This window comes from Myotis lucifugus, unplaced genomic scaffold, assembly GCF_000147115.1.
Source record: "Myotis lucifugus unplaced genomic scaffold, Myoluc2.0 scaffold_322, whole genome shotgun sequence".
Lineage (NCBI taxonomy): Eukaryota > Metazoa > Chordata > Mammalia > Chiroptera > Vespertilionidae > Myotis > Myotis lucifugus.
The window spans coordinates 160,292-179,695 of NW_005871370.1; the positions used below are offsets into that span (position 1 = coordinate 160,292).

At 55.4% G+C, this 19,404-nt stretch overlaps 1 protein-coding gene across 6 annotated transcripts in view; it reads left to right on the forward strand.

Moving 5' to 3' along the window:
- Positions 1–15,357, forward strand: part of SMTNL2 (smoothelin like 2) — a 21,480-nt gene extending 6,123 nt beyond the window's left edge. For 2 of the 6 annotated variants that reach the window (XM_014466100.2, XM_023764215.1), the window contains 7 exons: positions 2,407–2,497; positions 2,996–3,238; positions 3,871–3,943; positions 4,904–5,068; positions 6,001–6,136; positions 6,765–6,916; positions 14,415–15,357. In XM_014466100.2, the coding sequence (XP_014321586.1) occupies positions 2,443–2,497; positions 2,996–3,238; positions 3,871–3,943; positions 4,904–5,068; positions 6,001–6,136; positions 6,765–6,916; positions 14,415–14,541 (951 nt within the window). In that variant the 5' untranslated portion in view covers positions 2,407–2,442 and the 3' untranslated portion in view covers positions 14,542–15,357. Of the gene's footprint in view, positions 1–2,406; positions 2,498–2,995; positions 3,239–3,870; positions 3,944–4,903; positions 5,069–5,999; positions 6,137–6,764; positions 6,917–14,414 lie in introns of all 6 variants that reach the window. The other 4 variants (XM_023764218.1, XM_023764220.1, XM_023764216.1 and 1 more) reach the window with 3 other exon arrangements.
- Positions 15,358–19,404: the final 4,047 nt, after the last annotated feature.

Below are 19,404 nucleotides of genomic sequence, written 5' to 3' on the forward strand. Positions count from 1 at the left end.
TAGGGGTGACCTTCTCCACCCTCGGCTTGAGCGTGTGGGCAGAGCCCTTTCCCTGGGTGCGGAGTGGCTCCAGGCACAGGGATGGGGAGTTCGGGGCAGCTACCGTGGGTCCTCCCAGCATGAGTTCGCCCGACCCCTTTCCCTCCGCTTTGCTGAGACCCCTCGGCAGGAATCCGGCTGGTTCGGAACCACCTTCCTGTCTGGTTGTGACATCTGGTCCCTGGGGGCATCATGGGGTGTGGACCTGCAACATGCAGGGGCAGGTGGCGATGGGGGTCCCCCCCAGTAGAGACCCACCTTCTTGGGAAAATGGTTTCATCATCAGCCTGTCCCTTCAAGCCCCTGCCTGGACCTGTGGAACCTGCTGGACCAGAGCAAGATGGATGGAGGGACATGGAGATAGGTGGGGGCTGGGGTTCAGGAGGGACTGGCTGTTTCTCCACCTCCTGCTGATCTGGCTTCCAGTTAGCAATGGTGTGGCTCTAGGGGTGCCCTCCCCATTATGGAATGCCAGGAGATGCACCCCCACCTCCTCTATTATTCCTTGGAGTAGGTATGGCCCCTCCCCTTCTGTCCCCCTGAATCAGAAGTTGAGGGGTCACCTTCTCTCCAAGGCCAGGCTCTTGAGGGCCTGTCCTCTCTCACTTCCCCAGAAGACCCCACCCTGCAAAGGGTCCCCTCACCTTTCTGGAGCCTTTCTCTCAGCCTATAAATGGCACCCTACCCCTTCCATCTGAAAGAACCCCTCAGACCCCTTTGCTCCTCTCCCCTCAGGGCTAAACTGACGTGTGGTCTCCATTTCTCCCCAGCGTCTCCCCCAGGCCATCTCCTGTGCCCTGCCCTCACCTCTGATTCAGTCCCTAACCGTCCCAGTGACCTCTTTTTTGCTAAACCCAACGGCTGCTTTTTAGATCTCATCTTGACCTTCTTTTCCTTGACCTCAGGTCACCTTTGGATGTCGCCGACATGCCTGACTTCTTGATACACTTCCACCTGCCTTTCTCAACATTCTTCTGGTTTTCTTCCTACCTGCCTGCCTGCCTGTGCCTTCTCACTCTCAGATGTCTCTCTGCCCCCCAGATGTGGTGCCACAGCCCTGGCCCCATCAGCCCCAGGCCAGCTCTCCCTCTGCTGTGCCCTGGATTTGAGACCCCTGCTTCTTCATTGTTTGTCCGAGTCCTTCCTCCTACACTTCACGCTCAAATATCCAGCTACTTCCTGACCTCAGCTCCCTGATGCCCCAGGGCACCTTACCCTCTCATGTCCCAAACTGAAGTTCTTATGTCCCCACCAGCGTCCCTTCCCTTCCCAGCCGCATCACTCACACCGGAAGCCCGGGCTTGGAGGAGGAGTGGCGCCCTCTCTTCTCTCCACGTCCACGCACTCTCCCCAAAGCTCTGAGTCCTTCTTGCCCTTCCCTCTCCCGCTGTCCCATCACCCCTCCCCACGTCCCCACCTGGGACTAGTGAGGTGGCCGGCCATCTGGTTTCCCCTCCCATGCCACTCCCTTCCGGCTTCTGAAGGATGTCCCTGAAACTCGGAGCTGATAACCTTCAGCTCTTTCTCACGTGTGCATCCCCCTCCTGGGCCCTCATCTCCCGTCTGTACAATGGGGCTGGTAGCACCCACCTGGGAGGGAGGGCAAGCTGGTATAAGCGGCATGCCCGGGAAAAGGGCCCGACACTTGGTAGATCTCAAGTGGCACTTGCATAGCCTCCTTCCATATTTCAAACAAATAAACAGACTCAAGGGGGGCATGACCTAACCCAGGTCACCTGGTGGTTGGCAGCCCAGCCGGGATGCCAGGCACTCCCGCTGGCTCTTGGTCTTGGCGCTCTCTCTGCACCCCTCCCCCACTCCTGCAGTGTGAGGCCAGTCAGGCCCCTGTGCTCTGGACCTCTGGGTGAATTTGTGCCCCTGTATCAATGCAAAGGCCGCAGCAGGAGGGCTCCAGGGCCCGTGGTGGGCCCAGAAGAAGCTTGCGTATGTCTCTGCATTTCAGCTGCTGCCACCCAGGCAGCCCGGCCAGCCTGCCCCGCTGGGATGAGCCGGAGCCACACTCTCCTGACCCCAGTCCTCTGGTCCAGCCTGGGACGGGGGCAGGGACATCTTGCACACTTCTTTGGAACCCTCTCCATCTTGACCTTTGTCCCTAGCATTTTGGGGTTCTGAGATGAGGCCAATGGAGGCGGTGTTTGCCTCACAGGATCCCAGGGGCTCAACAGCTGGGGCTGGGTTTGCCCCAGTTTGCTGTGTGTCATTGGCCTCTCATGGTATGTCCTGCGGCCTCCCTCTCACATATGAATGTTGTTTGCTCTGCCAGAATCAGGAGGGCTTTGGGGAGCGGTTATGGGAGGGCGGCGGACCCTGGCTGACTGGGCCTTTGCCGGGTCCGTGTCTCTCTAGAGTGTGGATCATCATGATGAAGCCAGCGAGTCGGAGATGAGAAGGTCCTCCAACCTGTGCGTCATCGAGAACGGGCACCAGCCAGGGGCAGGTAGGGGCCGGCTGCAGAGGATGGGTAGCTCTGGGGTCAGGGCCTTGGCAGCCATGCATCTGTGCCAGGCCACCCCTTGGCTGGGTGGGGGGGACTTGAGCATAAACCCTAACACATGGAGAGGCTGCCAGGAGAGCAGCCTCATTCAGAGAGAAGGAGATGTCAACACAGAGGGAGATGGGAGATCCTGGGAGGGGTGAGCTCTCCTGTTTCTGGAGGAATGCAAGCAGGGGCTGAGGGATTGTCCAGGCCTGAGCAGGGTAGAGAGTGGACGGACAGGCCATCTAGTGTTCATTGACCTGGCTGTGAGGAGAAGTTGGACCCGATGTCAGCTCTGGTTGGAGCAGTGAAAAATCCCATTAGAGGAGGTCAGGGAGGCTGGAGTGGTCAGGGAGGCCTTCTTGGAGGAGGTGGGGAGAGGGTTTGGGGAGGCTGGAGCCTGAAGCCCCGGTGGATGCCTGGCTGACACTACCACCCCCCTCTTGTCATATGTTGCAGGTCCAGGTGATGGACCCCCTGAGGCCACCCAGACCTTCCGGGCACCAGAGCCCCCCAAGCCTCGCCCCATGAGCCTCTCCTTGGGGCTGCCGCACCAGCCAGTCACGGCCGTCATGCGGGTCTCCGAGAGGTTCTCTGGAGAGACTTCAGCCACAGCCCTCTCGCCCACGTCTGCTGCCGTCCTGGGGGGCCTCAGCTCGAGCCCCAGTGAGGCCACCACACCCTGGACTCTAAGTCCCAATGGTAGGAGCAGGGGAGACCCCAACTCTGGTCTGGGAGGGTGGGCAGGGGCTGGGGGTTGTTTAGCCACAGACTCAGAAAATCTGGGGTCAAGCCCCAGCTCCCCCGCCTGTCACACCCTTCTTTAGCCCGTCCGCACGCTCCATCCTTCCCAGAATGCTCTCCCAGAGCGGCCATAAAGCAGCAGCGTCCTTTGCAGGTGATAACCGTGGCTTTTATTACAGGTCGAGGCTGTGGTTAGAAGGCGGCCTTTTACCCTGCACACTTGGGCATAGTCCCCTCCAGGCCTGACTTGGGTCTGTGGTCAGGCCTCAGTGGTAGACCTGGGGTGGGACCACATGGGCCTCCACAGTGAGGGTTCTCTGGATGCATAGCACAGGAGGCCCTGGGCCCTGTGCTCTCAAAAGCAGGTGGGAGCACTTTACAAGACCTTTCATGTCATTGCTCTATGTTCCCAACCTCCTTTCTTCACAACTGCTGGCTGAGGTGGGGCCAGCTTAGCTCAGGGGTCTTAGGTGTCCACGGAGTGACGCTGGGTAAACAGTGCAGGGCCGGGTCAGATGAGGGAGGCGGGCAGGGGCTGGCCCTCCATGAGACCAGGGTTTGTTGTTTCTCTCCCTCCCTGTGTCCTGCAGAGAAGAATTCTTCTCTCCCACGGTCCTTGGGCTCTGGCTATGGGGCAGTGACAGCAGGCAGGAGCAATGACAGGTGAGTCGGGGCCCGTGTTCCTGGTGGTGGTGGGGGGTCATCGCTCCCTCGGTGTCATCTGGGCTTGGCCTTGGACCCAGGGTGCCCAGGCCACTTGCAGGGAGCTCCCTGTGCTGACTCCAGGGGAAGGCACCCTCCTGGGCTTGTGGCCTCCAGAGAACTGAGGCAGCAGGGATGCTGGGTAGGATCAGAGCAGGGAAAGAGGCAGTGGCGTTCGGTGGAGAGTTTTGTTTAGAGAAATATGGCTGCAGGCTGGTTTTTCTATGGACCCTTCAAGGCAAGTCTGTTGAAAGACGGGAAGGGTGTCTCCATTCCCCTGGAGGAAGGAGGGTAGAAGGATCTCCACTCTCCTCTTTATCCATCCAGCCTGGCCAGGGTCCCTCAGAGCCAGCTGCTGCCTGCCCCTGGCCTGGGAAGGTACCTGGAGAGGCCATAGGCTGTGGTACAGGCCTCCTCCTGCCTGCCCTGCGGGTGTCCCCGTGTTCCCCCAGGCCGGCTGGACTGTGATTGGAGATGGGGCTGGGGGACTGGCTTGGCTTTCCTTTTTCTTTTAATAATAAAAGAATTGTGACTTTCTGGCAAACTGTCCCAGGGGGAGGACAAAAGGGGGTCTTATCTGGCGGCGGTGGAGGAGGGGAGTCTGGTTCTGGTGGGACCGGTTCTGGGCGCACCTCCTGCCCGAAAGGGTGTCCCCTGCCTGCCTTGGGCATTGACACCCTCACCCAGTGAGGGGCCCTTCTCCCTCCTGCTTCAGACAGCAGCTCAGTTCGGAAAACCTGCCTAACCGGTCAGGGCCTGGAGCAGGTGGCGCTTTCTTCCTCCGCCTGCCACCAAGCCCCCACTTCTGCCTCATCTCACACTCAGCGGGAGGAGGGGCCCGGGCCTGGGTGAGGGGGTGATGGCTGGTGATGGGAGCTAGTGATTGTGTGAGGTGGTGATGACTCGTGGTTCTCTCCTCAGCCCCCCTCTGGTGACGCCGCCCCAGTCGCCCCCATCCCCGCAGCCGCCAGCCACTACTCAGGCCCATCGCCGGGAGCTGGTGAGGTCGCAGACGCTGCCCCGGACCTCCAGTGCGCAGGCCCGGAAGGCTTTGTTTGAGAAGTGGGAGCAGGATACAGTGGGCAAGTACGGACACTAGTCCTCGGATCAGGCTGGGCCCCCAGAGTAGGCCCAGACCCCGCCTGGGCTCCACAAGGCACAGGCAGGACTGCTGGCCCTGAGCTGTTCCCTGGGGTCCTTCCCTCAGGTGTGACCTCTTGGGTAAGACACAAGGTCAGGGCCTGGCCACAGGTGGGCTGGGAGCCGGGCAAGGCCTGATGAGAGTCCTCCTCTCTGTCCAGTTCCTGGGGGGTGGGGGGCGGGGGCCGGGCTGCCCTCACGCCCAAGTTCCTTGTGAGTTGTAGTCCCTGTGGTTTCTGGGAGAGACCAGAAGGCCAGGAGGGCAGTCCATTGGGATTCCCAGCAGGAGCTGGGAGGTGACACCCAGGACCCAAGCGCCCACCGGTCTGCCGTCATGGCTCGAACCCTCCCTTTAGAGACGGGACCCACCTTGCACTTACCGGGCCCTCCTGTCAGTGCGGGGTAGTGACACCTGCTGCTCGCAAGGGGCAGTCCAGGCCTGTGATGACCACAGGACCCCAGTGCTGGCTCCCGAGGCTCCGACTCTAGTGAGGGAGACAGACCCAGGGGGTGTCCCCAGGGCCCAGACAACCCCATCTCGGCTGTTAGGGGGTGTCCTTGGGGCCCAGGAGAGGAAACCATCCTTCTAGGTTAGGAAAGAGCCATCAGCACGGGTGGCCTCAGAGGGAGGCTCAGAAGGAGGGGTCCCCAGGGGCACCTGGAGGCTGGAAGGGGGGATGGTCCTCCCAGATACCATCAAGGGCGGCTGTGTAGCTGGTACGCAGGGCTCACGCCTGGACGTGGACATGGGGGTGAGGGAGGCTGTGTACTGACAGAGCGCCTCCCTGGGTGAGCAGAGCTGGTGGGGCCACCTTCCGGCGAAGTGGGGTGGCTGGGGACTCCCCTGCTTCCAGTGGAAATGACGGCCCCCACGGCAGCCTGCACTCTCTCCACAGGGGCAAAGGCGAGGCCCGGGCCAAGCTGAAGCGGTCCCAGAGCTTCGGGGTGGCCAGCGCCAGTAGCATCAAGCAGATCCTGCTCGAGTGGTGTCGCAACAAGACTCTGGGCTACCAGGTGAGCCCAGGTCCCACCCTGGCCCCTGGGCCCCCGGCCAGGGGCTTGACTAAGCATCACCCCTTGTTTTTGTTTTCCTGGCCAGGGTAAGAACCCTGGGGGGGGGGGGGGCAGGGCGGGGTGGGGGCAGGAGCTAGAGAAATTGTGCCTCTCCAGTCAGTCCCTAGCAGATCCCAGGAGTCCTGTGTCTGGACCCATGTAGATTGGTCTAGTGCAGTGATGGCAAACCTATGACACGCGTGTCAGAGGTGATATGCAAACTCATTTTTTTGGTTGATTTTTCTTTGTTAAATGGCATTTAAATATATAAAATAAATATCAAAAATATAAGTCTTTGTTTTACTATGGTTGCAAATATCAAAAAATTTCTATATGTGACACGGCACCAGAGTTAAGTCAGGGTTTTTCAAAATGCTGACACACCGAGCTCAAAAGGTTCGCCATCACTGGTCTAGTGCGCCTTGTGGCGTGAGGTCCGGTGACTGTAGCTGGTGGCTGTGGCTGAGCTGAGTGGATGCTGGCCCTCGAGCAGGGGCTGGAGAACCTGCCTGTGGGATTGCACTGGGCAGGGAGCGGAGGTGGGGCCACACCCGCTCACCTGCCGGCATGGCCCCCGCCTTGCTCGCAGCACGTGGACCTGCAGAACTTCTCCTCCAGCTGGAGTGATGGGATGGCCTTCTGCGCCCTGGTGCATTCTTTCTTCCCCGACGCCTTCGACTACAGCGCCCTGAGCCCCACGCAGCGGCAGAAGAACTTCGAGCTGGCCTTCACCATGGCCGAGTGAGTAGATGGCAGTCCCACTGGCTCCCAGCCTGGCCCAGTCCCGGAGCCCCACCACTGCATGGGTGGAGCACAGAGGCCGGCAGAATACGGGGCAGCCCACGCAGAGCCGAGGACCTTGGGGCCTTCCAGTCTGCTCTCCCCTGGATAGATGGGGAGACTGAGTCCTGGAGGTGGGGATCTGCCTGGGTCCCCCAGCACTTGGTCTTGGAGCCGGGCTCTCTCCTTGGCGCACCTGCCCTTTTTGCTGGGTGGCTGGCCTCTGGCGGACAGTCGGGGAGACAGGGCATGATGGACAATGGTATGACACTGTCAGAGCACTGAGACTGCCCTCGATGGCCTGGTGGAAAGATGCAGCCGCCTGGGCAAGCCACAGCTGTGATTGATCAGCAGGAAATTCAGTGATATCTGCTTGGGGGACATTTAAAAAACTTCTCCAATAAGTATAGGGTGCCCCAAAATTCACGCAAGATTTGCAATTCAATTCAATTGCAAACCTTGCGTGACTTTTGGGACACCCTATAGATGTTGCTTCCCTAAACATTATTCTAGTGCAGTGATGGCGAACCTTTTGAGCTCGGCGTGTCAGCGTTTTGAAAAACCCTAACTTAACTCTGGTGCCGTGTCACATGTAGAAATTTTTTGATATTTGCAACCATAGTAAAACAAAAGATTTATATTTTTGATATTTGTTTTATATATTTAAATGCCATTTAACAAAGAAAAATCAACCAAAAAAATGAGTTCGCGTGTCACCTCTGACACGCGTGTCATAGGTTCGCCATCACTGTTCTAGTGTCTCATAGAACGCTGTCTACCTTCTCCCTACCCACTTACAGGGAGAAGGGGGGGTGGGGGCAGCTCTGGGATCAGGAGGCGCTTGGGAAGCCAGTGGAGGTTTGGTTCTTGTCGGAGGGCAGCCCCCGCGTCAGGAGCAGGCGAAGCGGGATGCATCTGCCAGGGTTCTGCAGGGGTGTGTGCGCACTGATGGGTCAGCGAGGGACTCCTCACGAGGTGCGGGCGGGAGTGAGGCATGGGGCCAGGTGCCAGGCAGGGCCCTCGGCTAGGCAGCCTGAAGTGATGGGGACCGGGGAGCAGAGCCGTGCAGAGGGCTGGCTGAGAGGAGCTGCGCTTCGGGGCAGTGGCTCTGACCAGCGCACAGTGACCTGGCAGGGCGGGAGCCGGGGGGATGGATCCTCTCCCCTCGCTCTCCTCCTGCCCTCCACGCCAGGGCTTCTTCCTGGCTGAGCACAGGCAGAGCGCAGGGCAGCCATTGCTGCCTCCACTGAGGCCCCAGAGCAGCACCAGGCACAGATGAGCGTGTTCAGGGCCGCCTGATGCTAAGCCTGGTGGCCTTAAGGGGAGGAAGGCCTCCCAGAGCGCAGCTTCCTGGAGGGAACAGTCTCATTGCCTCCTGCCCAGCCGCCCACCTGCCCACCTGCCTTTGTGCCGGTGGCTTAAGCCTCTGCTTTGTGGTCTGTGCCGAGGGCCCATGTCTAGGAGGTGCTCTCCTGTGCTTGTCGAGTTGGAGGAGCCCTTACCCCAAGGCCTCCTCACTCCATTCCCTGCCTACCCTTCCGGCCCCCACACCCACCGGAGCCTGGCCAGGGAAGGAGTGGGAGCCAGCAGGTGACGGGACCCGCATTTGGTCCCGAAGGGTTCGCCTCGAGCGGAGGCAGAGGCCCCTCTCCGAGCAGCAGCTCTTGCTCTGGGGGCCGAATGGAGACCTGGCTCCCTGCTCCTGGCCCGAGTTGTTGGAACACGAGTATTGCCCCTGTTGTGTTGTCTCGGATGACGCGCTTGGACTCTCGGCCCCCTCGGGGTCATAAGAACTCCTTGTATACTTTAAAAGCCTTCTCTTTCTTGGCTGCTTGGGATTAGCTGTCATCCTAATTGCAGAAACAGCTTCGGATGGAGTGTGTTATGCAACTGGATCCAGACCACGGTGAAGTAGAGCCAAGTGCACGAGGCTGGGGAGGGGCGCCTCCGCAGGATGAGGCCCAGCTGCCTGAAGCCCAGCAACGGGACCGTCAAAAATCAGACTGTCAGAGTCTGCAGGGCCGGGTCTCTGGCGTGGGCACCCCGGGTCCCACCCCAGCTGGGTGAGGCCACACCTGGCTTACGGAGTTCTCCATCAAGTCCAGTGGGCCAGGTGGGGCCAGCTCATGCCCTGGCTGCCTTGGTTCCCCTCAGCCCTGGGCCTGTGGCAAGGAGAGGGAGGCCCTGGGCCATGGCGGGAGGGGGGGGGACAGGGGGCGGCCCTGCACCCCGGCTCGCAGGGAGCACAGCTTCCCTTGGCAGCCAGAGCCGGAGCGCTTGGTGGCTCTGCTTCCCCAGCATGAGGTTTGAGCGGGGAGCCTCCAGACTCCAAACAGATGTTTCTGCTGTCCCCAGCCTGGGGAGCAGTGGCGGAGGCTGCTCCAGGCTCTGCCTCCCTCCTCCCCAGAGCAAACGGCGGGGGTAAGAAACTTGGCCCTGCCTCCCTGCAGCCCAGCCTGTTCCTGGCTGGGGACGGGAGGATGGTCTGCCAGGCCCCTGAAACGCATTCTTGCTTTTCTGCTGACTCGAGGGGGCCAGCATGTCTGTGTGGGGAGCTTGCTCAGAGTCTGGGAAGGTGCCTCCCCTCATGAGTCATCCAGGAGGTTATCTCGAAGGTACTTACTGCAGAGGGCTTGGGAGGTGGGCCTGGCTGTCCGAGGCGCTGGGGGGGACAGCAGCTTGGTCACCCCGTTTCCTGGCTGGTTAGAGGAGATGGAAAGAAAGCACAGAGGCACCTGCTCGAAGATCCCATCTACCAGCATCTTACCCCGTATTCCTTATGTTCGACACCCAAAGCCAAGCAGACGTGCGGGGCTGCTGGAGGCCACCAAGGGCCGTACAGGCAGTGGGACGGAGCCAAGAAAGGCAGTTTAGGAGCAGGCAGCGTGGGGGGAGAGGAGCCTGGGCTCTGATGAAGTTACAGGCTTTGGAAGGGCAAAGAGGACAGGAATGGGGCCTCCCGACATTGGGTCCACCTCACATCAGGAAGGAAAAGTTTCCAGATCCTTCTGTGAGCGAGTTCCTTAAAAGCACAGAGACGCATCCAGCCGGCATGGCTTAGTGGTTGAGTGTCGACCTATGAACCATGAGGTCAAGGTTCGATTCCTGGTCAGGGCACATGCCCGGGTTGTGGGCGCGATCCCCCGTAGGGAGTGTGCAGGAGGCAGCCGATTGATGATTCTCTCTCAGCATTGATGTTTCTATCTCTCCCTCTCCCTTCTCTGAAATCAATAAAAAAATATATTTAAAAAGCACAGAAATGCATCAGGACCTGCAGAGTAAAAGTGACTTATGCTTCTCCCTCCCCCCCGCCCCCAATAATTTACAGTCCCAGAGATTCCTCCTGGCCTAATCTGTGTGAACGGATGCGGTGTTGACAGCAAGATGAGCTCTTTCTGTCAGACAGGTGTTCAGGACTTGGAAAGCGGAGGGCCAGCCCCTTTTATGGGTACTTGACCCTCTGCACCCTTTCCCCCTCATCTCCCATGGAGCCAGACATGCGGCCCGAGGCTCCCACTTGCCCTGCGCGGAATGTGCCCCGCTCTCGGGTTACTCGGAGCAGAAGGGGCTTCCAGGCTATTTGTAGTGTCCATGTGTCTCTGCCTAAAACCAGATAGGAGGCTGCAGCCCGAGCTCTGGCATCCTGGTCTTAGAGAAGCTTAAATAAGTAAAAATAACCCCTGCAGGCCCTCCCCCACCTCCCTCACGGGCCAGCCCTGCGGTGGCTGAAGACCACGATGGACTGGAGCAGGAGAAAGCCCTGCTATAAACCTCTTCTAACCCCGGCCGGGGTAGGGCTCGGTAAATGCATTTAACACGGCTGGTACCCAGATGTTATCCCTGGTTCTTGCTGTTCGGGGACATTGGAAGTGATTTGTATTTTCTCCTTTGGACTGTTCCATGTTTAAATTAGTTAAAACAAGTTTGTATCATTTATGCAAAATTTAAATTTTATTTAAAAGGCAGTTAAGGCCTCTAATATTTGAGACTTAAACATTTTTTAAAATATATTTTATTGATTTTTTACAGAGAGGAAGGGAGAGGGATAGAGAGAAACATCGACGAGAGAGAAACATCGATCAGTTGCCTCCTGCATGCCCCCTACTGGGGATGTGCCCGCAAGCAAGGTACATGCCCTTGACCGGAATCAAACCTGGGACCCTTCAGTCCGCAGGCCGACGCTCTATCCACTGAGCCAAACCAGTTAGGACGAGACTTAAACATTTTTGTAAAAGTCGCCGATCATCACCTTTCTCATCTCCTGTCTCATAAACTGTGTCCTCAGCTTCGGGCAATCTTGTCATTACTATTGTGGTGGGTCAGCTGGGGTGGGGGCCCGATGGATGTGGCCCAGTCATCCTCGTTTGCTGGGGAAGCCAGCACCGTGCCCACCACTTCCTGCCTGGGTAGGAGAGGGTATGGCCAACGGTGAGGCCTTAGGGCCAGTCCTGCCTGCCACCCTGATTTCAAAGACTCGCTGCCTGGGCAGGGATGTCATTGCTCCGAGGGTCAGTGCCACCTCTAGGATAGAGAAGGGACCAGCTCGCCCTCTCCGCACAGGTTGGACGACACCTGGGGTGTGCTAGCAGTTCTGGATGTGCTCCATGAGGGGACAAGAAATCAGAACAAGCTCAACAGACAGGGCCCAGGTACCCTTTGGGAGCAGTGAAGGCACCACAATATTTAGTTTGAGGGAAAGACATGGATATGAAAATTGTCTTCCAACAGGGCTCCTTTGTGGGGGAAAATTTTTAACCTGAGAATAGCCTGTGAGAACAATAGGTGTAAATAGTCAAGAGGGAAAAGAGTGCCCAGCCAGTGTGGCTCAGTGGTTGAGCAGCGACCTATGACCCAGGAGATCACGGTTTGATTGTCCGTCAGGGCACGTGTCCAGGTTGCGGGCTCGATCCCCAGTGTGGGGCGTGCAGGAGCCAGCCAATCAGTGATTCTCTCTCATCATTGATATTTCTATCTCCCTCTCCCTTCCTCTCCGAAATCAGTAAAAATATATCTGAGAAAAAAAGGGGGGGGAAAGAGTATGAGAAACTAAGGGAAACCTCTCATGGCAGTGCCACCTGTAGAGGGATCCGCACTGTCCTCCGAGGATTCCAGGGCCCCTTCCCTGGACCTGGCGGTGAGCGGGCCAGGCAGGGCCTTCAGAGGGACGGCTGGTGCTTCTGATGGGGCTGTTTGGAGGATGGTATTTCAGTTCTCATCCACGGCCGAGGTGCCGGGTTCTAATGCTGCCCACATTTAATAGGGGGCTGCTGAGGCCATGCTGTTGGTGGTGATGCCCTGGGCACACAGGCGGAGTCCGCTCACACACACCTGAGGTCCTCTGGCAGCAGCCCCGGGAGGGAGGGAGGAGGAGAGGTGCTCTCCTGGGCTGCAGGTGAGGAGGAGGGCGCCAGATGCTACACGATAGCTCAGGAAGGTGAACTCAGGTCCCCGGAGAACCCTCAGGAGAACTCCGGTTTTCAGACCTTGACCGTGGACAAAGCACCTTTGCATGCCTGCCCTTGTCCGAGCGCCGACTTTCCTGACACTGAGCCCTGTCTGGCCCGACCTGGGGAGCAAGGGTGCCCGCTCATTGGGCCAAACCACTCGCCACCCCACAAAGCTGCTGGATTCTCTTACAGGCTGCCCGCTCCAAACCGAGGGGGGGAGGCGGCAATGGGATCTGGGACAGTTGTCTCCATTTCGCCTTGACATTTGGTTTCTGATAGGAGGCCTGGCGTTGGGCCAGCACCACGAAGCAGGGCCCTGTGCTAATGTCATGGGCCTTGTCTCTGGAGCACGCAAGCCCAGGGTCGGTGGGGACTAGTAGGAAGTGCTGCGTGAGCCACGGGAACGGGGTCACAGCTCTGGGGTACAAGACACATGAAGACACACAACCTCCCAAAAAGGAGCAGGGCCCGGGGGAGCCCACTGGGAGGGGGAGCAGAGGCAGGAGGGTGATTTTCTGCTGTTTCTTGAGCTCTTTCCATGTGCCAGACACTGTTCCATCTTGTTTGCGTGGATTGGCTCACTAATCCTCACACCACCCTGTGAAGTGGCTGTTATTCCAGATGGGGAAACTGAGGCGAGGAGCATTTAAGTCTCTTGCCCCACGTCCGATGGCTAGAAAGGACGGAGGTGGGATGGGAACCCTGACAGCCGGGCACTTAGTGGTGTGGGTGAGAAAGACCGGGGACCCCTGGGACTGCAGAAGGGCACACAGATGTTGAAGGAAGGACACTGGACCAAGTGCAATTGTCTTTGCCCTTTTGGGTCTGCCTGGCGCCGCCGGGCCAGCCTCAGCCCCGGGGAGGCGTCGCTCGGCATCGCAGAGGACGTCATTTAAAGACTCAGTGCTGAGGTGTCCAGTGCGCCGTCCCTGAACTATGGGTTCTCACTGTCCGACCTCCATGGAGCCGAGGCCTTCAGCCGCCTCCCAGCTGGGATGGTGGAGGGAACAGCTTCCGTTACATCCAGCGAAAGGCGCCAGTTCCCACACGCATCTGTGCCAGTGGCCAAAATTAAACCAGTGTCTCCCATTGCATGAGGCACAGGGCCTGGGGGGAGGGGAGGCAAGGTGATTGTAGGCGATGTTTTAAACTTTGAGTGGTAACCCATCAGTAGGTGGTAAACTCAATGCAGTGGCTCATAACCAGCATTAAAAAAGAGAGGCGGGGGAGAAATAAAGATGAAATATAGAGAAAATATGGGTAGTAGGGTATTTTTGTGAAATGTTATTTCCACATATATGTGTGTGCGGAATCATGGTGAAAAATCTCTCTCTAACCATGGGTCACGGTAAGAAAAAGTTTAGAATCGCTGTTTCAGGAGGCACAGGGGTGAGTTTGTTTTTACTTTATTCTTTCGACAGCAGGTCCTTGAATAATGTTTCATTCAACGTCGTTTGGTTATAACGTTGATGAGATGGTGTAGAGCAAGCATGTCAAACTCGCGGCCAGCGGGCCTCGCATGCGGCCCGTTGAGTTTGACATGCCTGGGTAGGGACTCTAGTTTATAGCAGTTAGCCTTTGGTAAAATTGGTTTCGTTGTACATCCTTTTGCTAAATTGCAGAACCTATCCGCATGGTTAAATAAGGATGTTCCCTGCATTTATTTTTATAGTTTATGCTGATTTTCCATATACTGCTGGGATACAGTGAATTTTTTAAGTTAAATTTAGTTTAATTTAATTTGACTGAAAATTGATGTAAGTCTACTTAAATGAAAATCTGAGTTGCATGGGTGCTTCCCGAATGTTGGAGTTTGGTAAACGCTGCGTTAGACGGAGTGACTGCACAGGTTCTCCTGAGGGCGTTGGAATTCTCTTCTGGGTGGAGGGCAGGGGGGCGCTTGGGAGCCTCCAGCTCCAGGCTGAGTTCCCCTCTCCTGCGGGGCTGACCGCCAGGGCTGGCGGATGTCGAGGACCGAGGACCTGCGTTCTGATGGGGCTTCTGTGTTTCAGGAACCTGGCCAACTGCGAGCGCCTGATCGAGGTGGAGGATATGATGGTGATGGGCCGCAAGCCGGACCCCATGTGTGTCTTCACTTACGTCCAGTCGCTGTACAACCACCTGCGTCGCTTTGAATGAAGCCCCGTGGGCCTGGAGCACCGCATCGCAACCCCAGGAGGAGCCCACGGGGCGCTTATGCCCCCGGAGCCGGGGCGGGCGAGAAGCCGCGTCCTGGTGTGGGCGCTGCGTGCTCCGTGGTGTGTGACCGCGCCCGTCCGCCCAGCTGTGTTACTGATTAAAGCGCCCTGAGCCTGCTCCGACTGCGTTGATCACAGCCAGGGGCTTGAAGGAAAAGGGAAAATTACCAGAGAGAGAGAAATTGGTGCTAAGTAATTATCTTCCTTTTTAAAAAAAATGCTTGTCTGTAGATCCCCGAATGCTAAATCACAAGTTTCCCTCTGGTGAGTCTGATCCATTGGTTTCACAGGGTTACATTGATTACCAAGTGTTTTTTTTATCAAAATACCCAGAGTTTTTTACTTCCTCACACTATTGTAGTTTCCTTTCCTCCCTCCCTCCCTCTGGGCCATGGCCAGGAAACAGAGAGGCCGCTTAATCAGCAGCCTGACAAAGAAGGCCGAAGTCTTGGGAAGAAAGAGTTTAATCACTCCCAGGTCCTGGGCTACAGATGACCTTCAAGTCACCTTGGCTCTCCGGGGAGAAGGGAGGGCTCTCGCCTGGTCCCAGAGGCTCCGGTCCTTCCTGGGAGGCCCCGCAAGTGTTTGGCTAAGAATAGGCTGTCGTGCAGTTAACACTTTGGGGATGGACAGGCCCTTGGTGTAGAGAGGTAGTTTGTATTCACAGCTTTTTTTAGAGGATTTGCTGCAGATATTTATAAAAAGTAACTCCATCTGTACCATTGACCGTTTGTACATAAAAGATGTGTCGAATTTCCCTTGGGGTTTGTTCTTTCTTTTGGGAGATGTGGGGCCCATGACTAGGCGGTTCTACTGACATGCCCCCTTTACTGTTTCTGTATCTGAATCACTCGCCGAAAGGTTGAAAGTCACATTTGCTCATCTCAGCCGTGGAAGGAGCATGGACAGAGAGCTCCCCTTGTGGATCCGTGTTGGCTGACAAGCAGGGGTCCACCACAGCAGGTTCTGGGGAGGACCCACCAGGAATGCTGGGCTTATTTTCACAGCTGTTTGGTGGCAGGCTTTTTAAATTTAAGAAAAATATTTTTATTGATTTCAGAGAGGAAGGGAGAGGGGGAGAGAGAGAGAGAGAGAGAGAGAGAGAGAGAGAGAGAAACATCAGTGATGAGAATCATTGATCAGCTGTCTCCTGCACAACTCCCACTGGGGATCGAGCCTGCAACCCGGGCATGTGCCCTGACCAGGAATGGAACTCTGAGCTCTTGGTTCATAGGTCAATGCACAACCACTGAGCCACACCGGCCGGGCGGTGGTAGGCTTTTAATAGAACATCTATAGATTCTTTAAAGCCACAGCCATTAGCTTGCTCTTATTCAAGAACCATTTCCTACTTGGGTTGGGTTTTAACCTCTTTTTAAGGAACGAATATGTGTCTTCAGCTTAGACAATGGGCTCCAAACACCACACCTGTACGCCTGCTCAGAGTCACGTGGGTGTCTACTGTGTTGTGTATTGGAACAGAGCTCTTTTGGGGTGGCAGGAGGATCAGGGCGGAGCTTGCCCTGTGGGTGAGCCATGGCTCAGCAGTCTTGTTCAATCCTTTGGATGCTCCCACAATGGGGACCACTCCCTTTCCAGCTCTCATCTCCGGAGGCTCAAGAGGGCAATTCCTATTAGCGAAGACCCAGTGCCTGGTCCTGTCATGCTGAAGCTTAGGGTTTCAGGCCCAAAGCCAGTTTGGGAACACGAGGGTTCTATAAAAAGCCCGCCTATGTTCCCGAGTACTCACACATGTTACATGCAGCTCTCCCGAATTGCAGACATGGCCTTGCACCTCCGCACATAAAGTGGAGCAGGTCCTGCCAGAATAAGGAACGATTTCTCTTAAACTTGAGGGATCGTGTCCCTCATGTCTCACAATCAGAATAATGCAGACTTGATATTTTACAAGTAGTTTCTGCAAGGTTGTTGTCTGTGGCCTTGGGGGAGGGCTCAGATTTGACGGGCTTTAAACTTGATTACCTCTAGGACAAAGCCTGCGGGTTCCAAGCCACAGGGGAGAAGTGCAGGAAGGCCACATGATCTCAAGATGTTTGGAAACCACTGTATTAGCTCACAGTTACACGCAGGTTCCCATTGGTGAAATTCGATTTCAGGTTGCCTTCTACCATGGTATAAACGCTTTCACATCTTCCCCCCCCTTCTCCTGAGAGAATCATTTCTCAGAGCTGCTTGTAAGATTCTTCTGCTTTTTCCAGATACATTTCTTCACCTGGATTTTGTTAAAACTTATTAAATCTGCCCAAATTGGCTTGTGTGTTTCCCTGCAGTGAAACGTTTCACCAGAGCCAAGAGGGGTTTTAGCTTTTCTGACGGCTGATGGCTATTTCTCAAGGCAAGCGAGAGCTTAGAGGCACTTTCTGAATGTGATACAGTGCACGCTGGTTAGAGGAGAACGCACAGGCCAGGTGTTTGGGGAACAATTTGTTAAAGCCAATGAGTTTCGCAAATGTGTTAGATGATGAAAAGTTCTCAGCTTTCCCAGTTGCAGTGGTCAGTGCGCGGTAACCGGAGGAGGCAGGCACGAAAGGCTATTTTCTGCCATCCCGGGTCTGTATGACTCCAGGCACAGGGGTGGCAGGCTAGAAACGCTGATTAAGTGGGGCCATTTCTCAAACGTGACAGGTGGCCAGCTCATGCTGATGAATTGATTCTGCTCGGTGAGATGGCCAACTGGTTTCCTCTTTTTCCCGTCTCCTAGCTCTGCTCTCATATCTACACGATCATTGATCATTGGCTTCTGCTGAGTGATAAATGTCCCTGGTATGATTATTATCCATCATCTCTCTTGATTTTAAGATTTGGTATGGGCCTGCTTTTAGGGCCTTTGATCTCTTATCTCTTGGTTCTTGGACTTGCCTTGATGTCAAACAGCCCCCCTCTCGACACCCCACCTTCATGCCTTGGGCTGACTCAGGGCTGTCACGTAGGCACCCACACTCTCCGGCTGTTTCTTTCCAGGCTCCTTCATGGTCTCCTTTTCCTCTATCCATCACCCTTGTGCTTTCTACCTCTCACACTCTATGGTCTGTCTTCTACATCAGGGGTCCATAACCGACCTGGTGTGGGCTTTGGGACTCTGGATGCCCAAGTCGAGTGTTTTACTCCCCCCTTCCTCTCTAAAACGGGCTCCTTCTCCCGTGTCAGCCACCTCAGCAGATGGCAGCGTGGTCCCTACCTGTTGTCCGTGCTGGAGACCTGGGTGTTACCTTGCACCCAGGCACTGCGGGCTTCCTGCAAAGCAACTCGCTTCCTTTCATGCATTGGGAGCTAGGCATCTGCAAAACCCTGACAATAGAGGGGTTTTAGAGGTTTTTCTTCTATTGAGCGCTGAAGCATCAGAGCTATTGGTTTCCCCCAAGGTTTTATTTTGAAAATTCTCAAATTTACAGAAAAGTTGAAAGAAGAGTTCCGTGAACAGGCTCACTCCTTCGCTCTGGTTGTGAACATTCTGCCACGTTTGCGTCCTGTCTCACTCCTTTTCCTGAGCCGTTTGGAATAAGGTACAGTTCTCATGACACTCACCCCTAAATACTTCAGCAGATATCTCGCACGATATGTTAACATACTGGAGAAAGGGGACCTTCACTCATCTACTGTACAGTCTATACTTAAATTTCCCTAATTGTTCCCACATGACCTTTAGGGTCATTAAAAAATGTTAGAAGTCCAGCATCCAATCAGAGTTTACACACATTGCATTTGGTTGTGTGCCTCTCTTATCTTATAGAACCTGGAACAGCCCTCCCCATTGTTTACTGGCTCCTTTTCATTTATTCGTCCCTTTTGAAGAGCTGGGCTGGTTGCCTTGGAGACTGCCCCCCACTCTGCTTTTGTTTGTCTCCTCCTGAGTAGACTTGAATGAAACGAGTCTGGCAGGATTTCAGCCCAGGTGACAGATATTTCCACATACGGGTTCGCCCACTGTTGGCCAGGGGAGATTTTGGTGGGTAAGGGGTGGCCACACACCTCTTTCTGGCACTCTTTCCCCAGGTAATTAGGGTCAGAGACCCTGTGAGTATCCTGTCCCGAAACACCTTTAGGATTATCAATTGATGACTTTCTGCCTGGATCTGTTATTATATCAGGAATCAAGAATGCTGATTTTTAAAATTCTATTATTTTTCCTATATGTATTAGTTGGCATTCCTCTATAAAGAAGGCCTTTCCTTCTTCCTATATTACTTTTGTGAGGATTACTATGGACTCATGGATTCTTTTTTTTAATTTTTTAATTCATTGTGCTATAATTCCTTATGGTCATTATTCTTTTTGATGCTGATGCAGGTGGAGAAATCAGCTCCTGCCTTTGAGCACTTCCTCACTTTCTAGCACCTTTTACTTTCGTTGCCTTAACCCGTGCAGGCTACCAGAGCTTTTATTAACTCAAAAGAATGTCACATGGCACAGTAAACCTACTTTTGCCCACCCCTGTATTTATACATTTCTTCCATACTGCAATACACAGACAAGTTTCATAATTAAAAAAATAATAATTTTTTTTTAAGAGAGGAAGGGAGACACACACACACACAGAGAAACATCAATGATAAGGGAGAATCATTAATTGTCTGCCTCCTGCACGTCCCCTACTGGGGATTGAGCCTGTAATCCAGCACGTACCCTAACTGGGAATTGAACCATGACCTCCTGACTCATAGGTCGATGCTCAACCACTGAGCTACGCTGGCTGGGCCAGTTTCATAATTTTAAAATTGATGCTACTGCCAATAACTAACCCACTAAATAAAGTTCAGGATTTCTTTGCAGCCCTCTTTCCCCC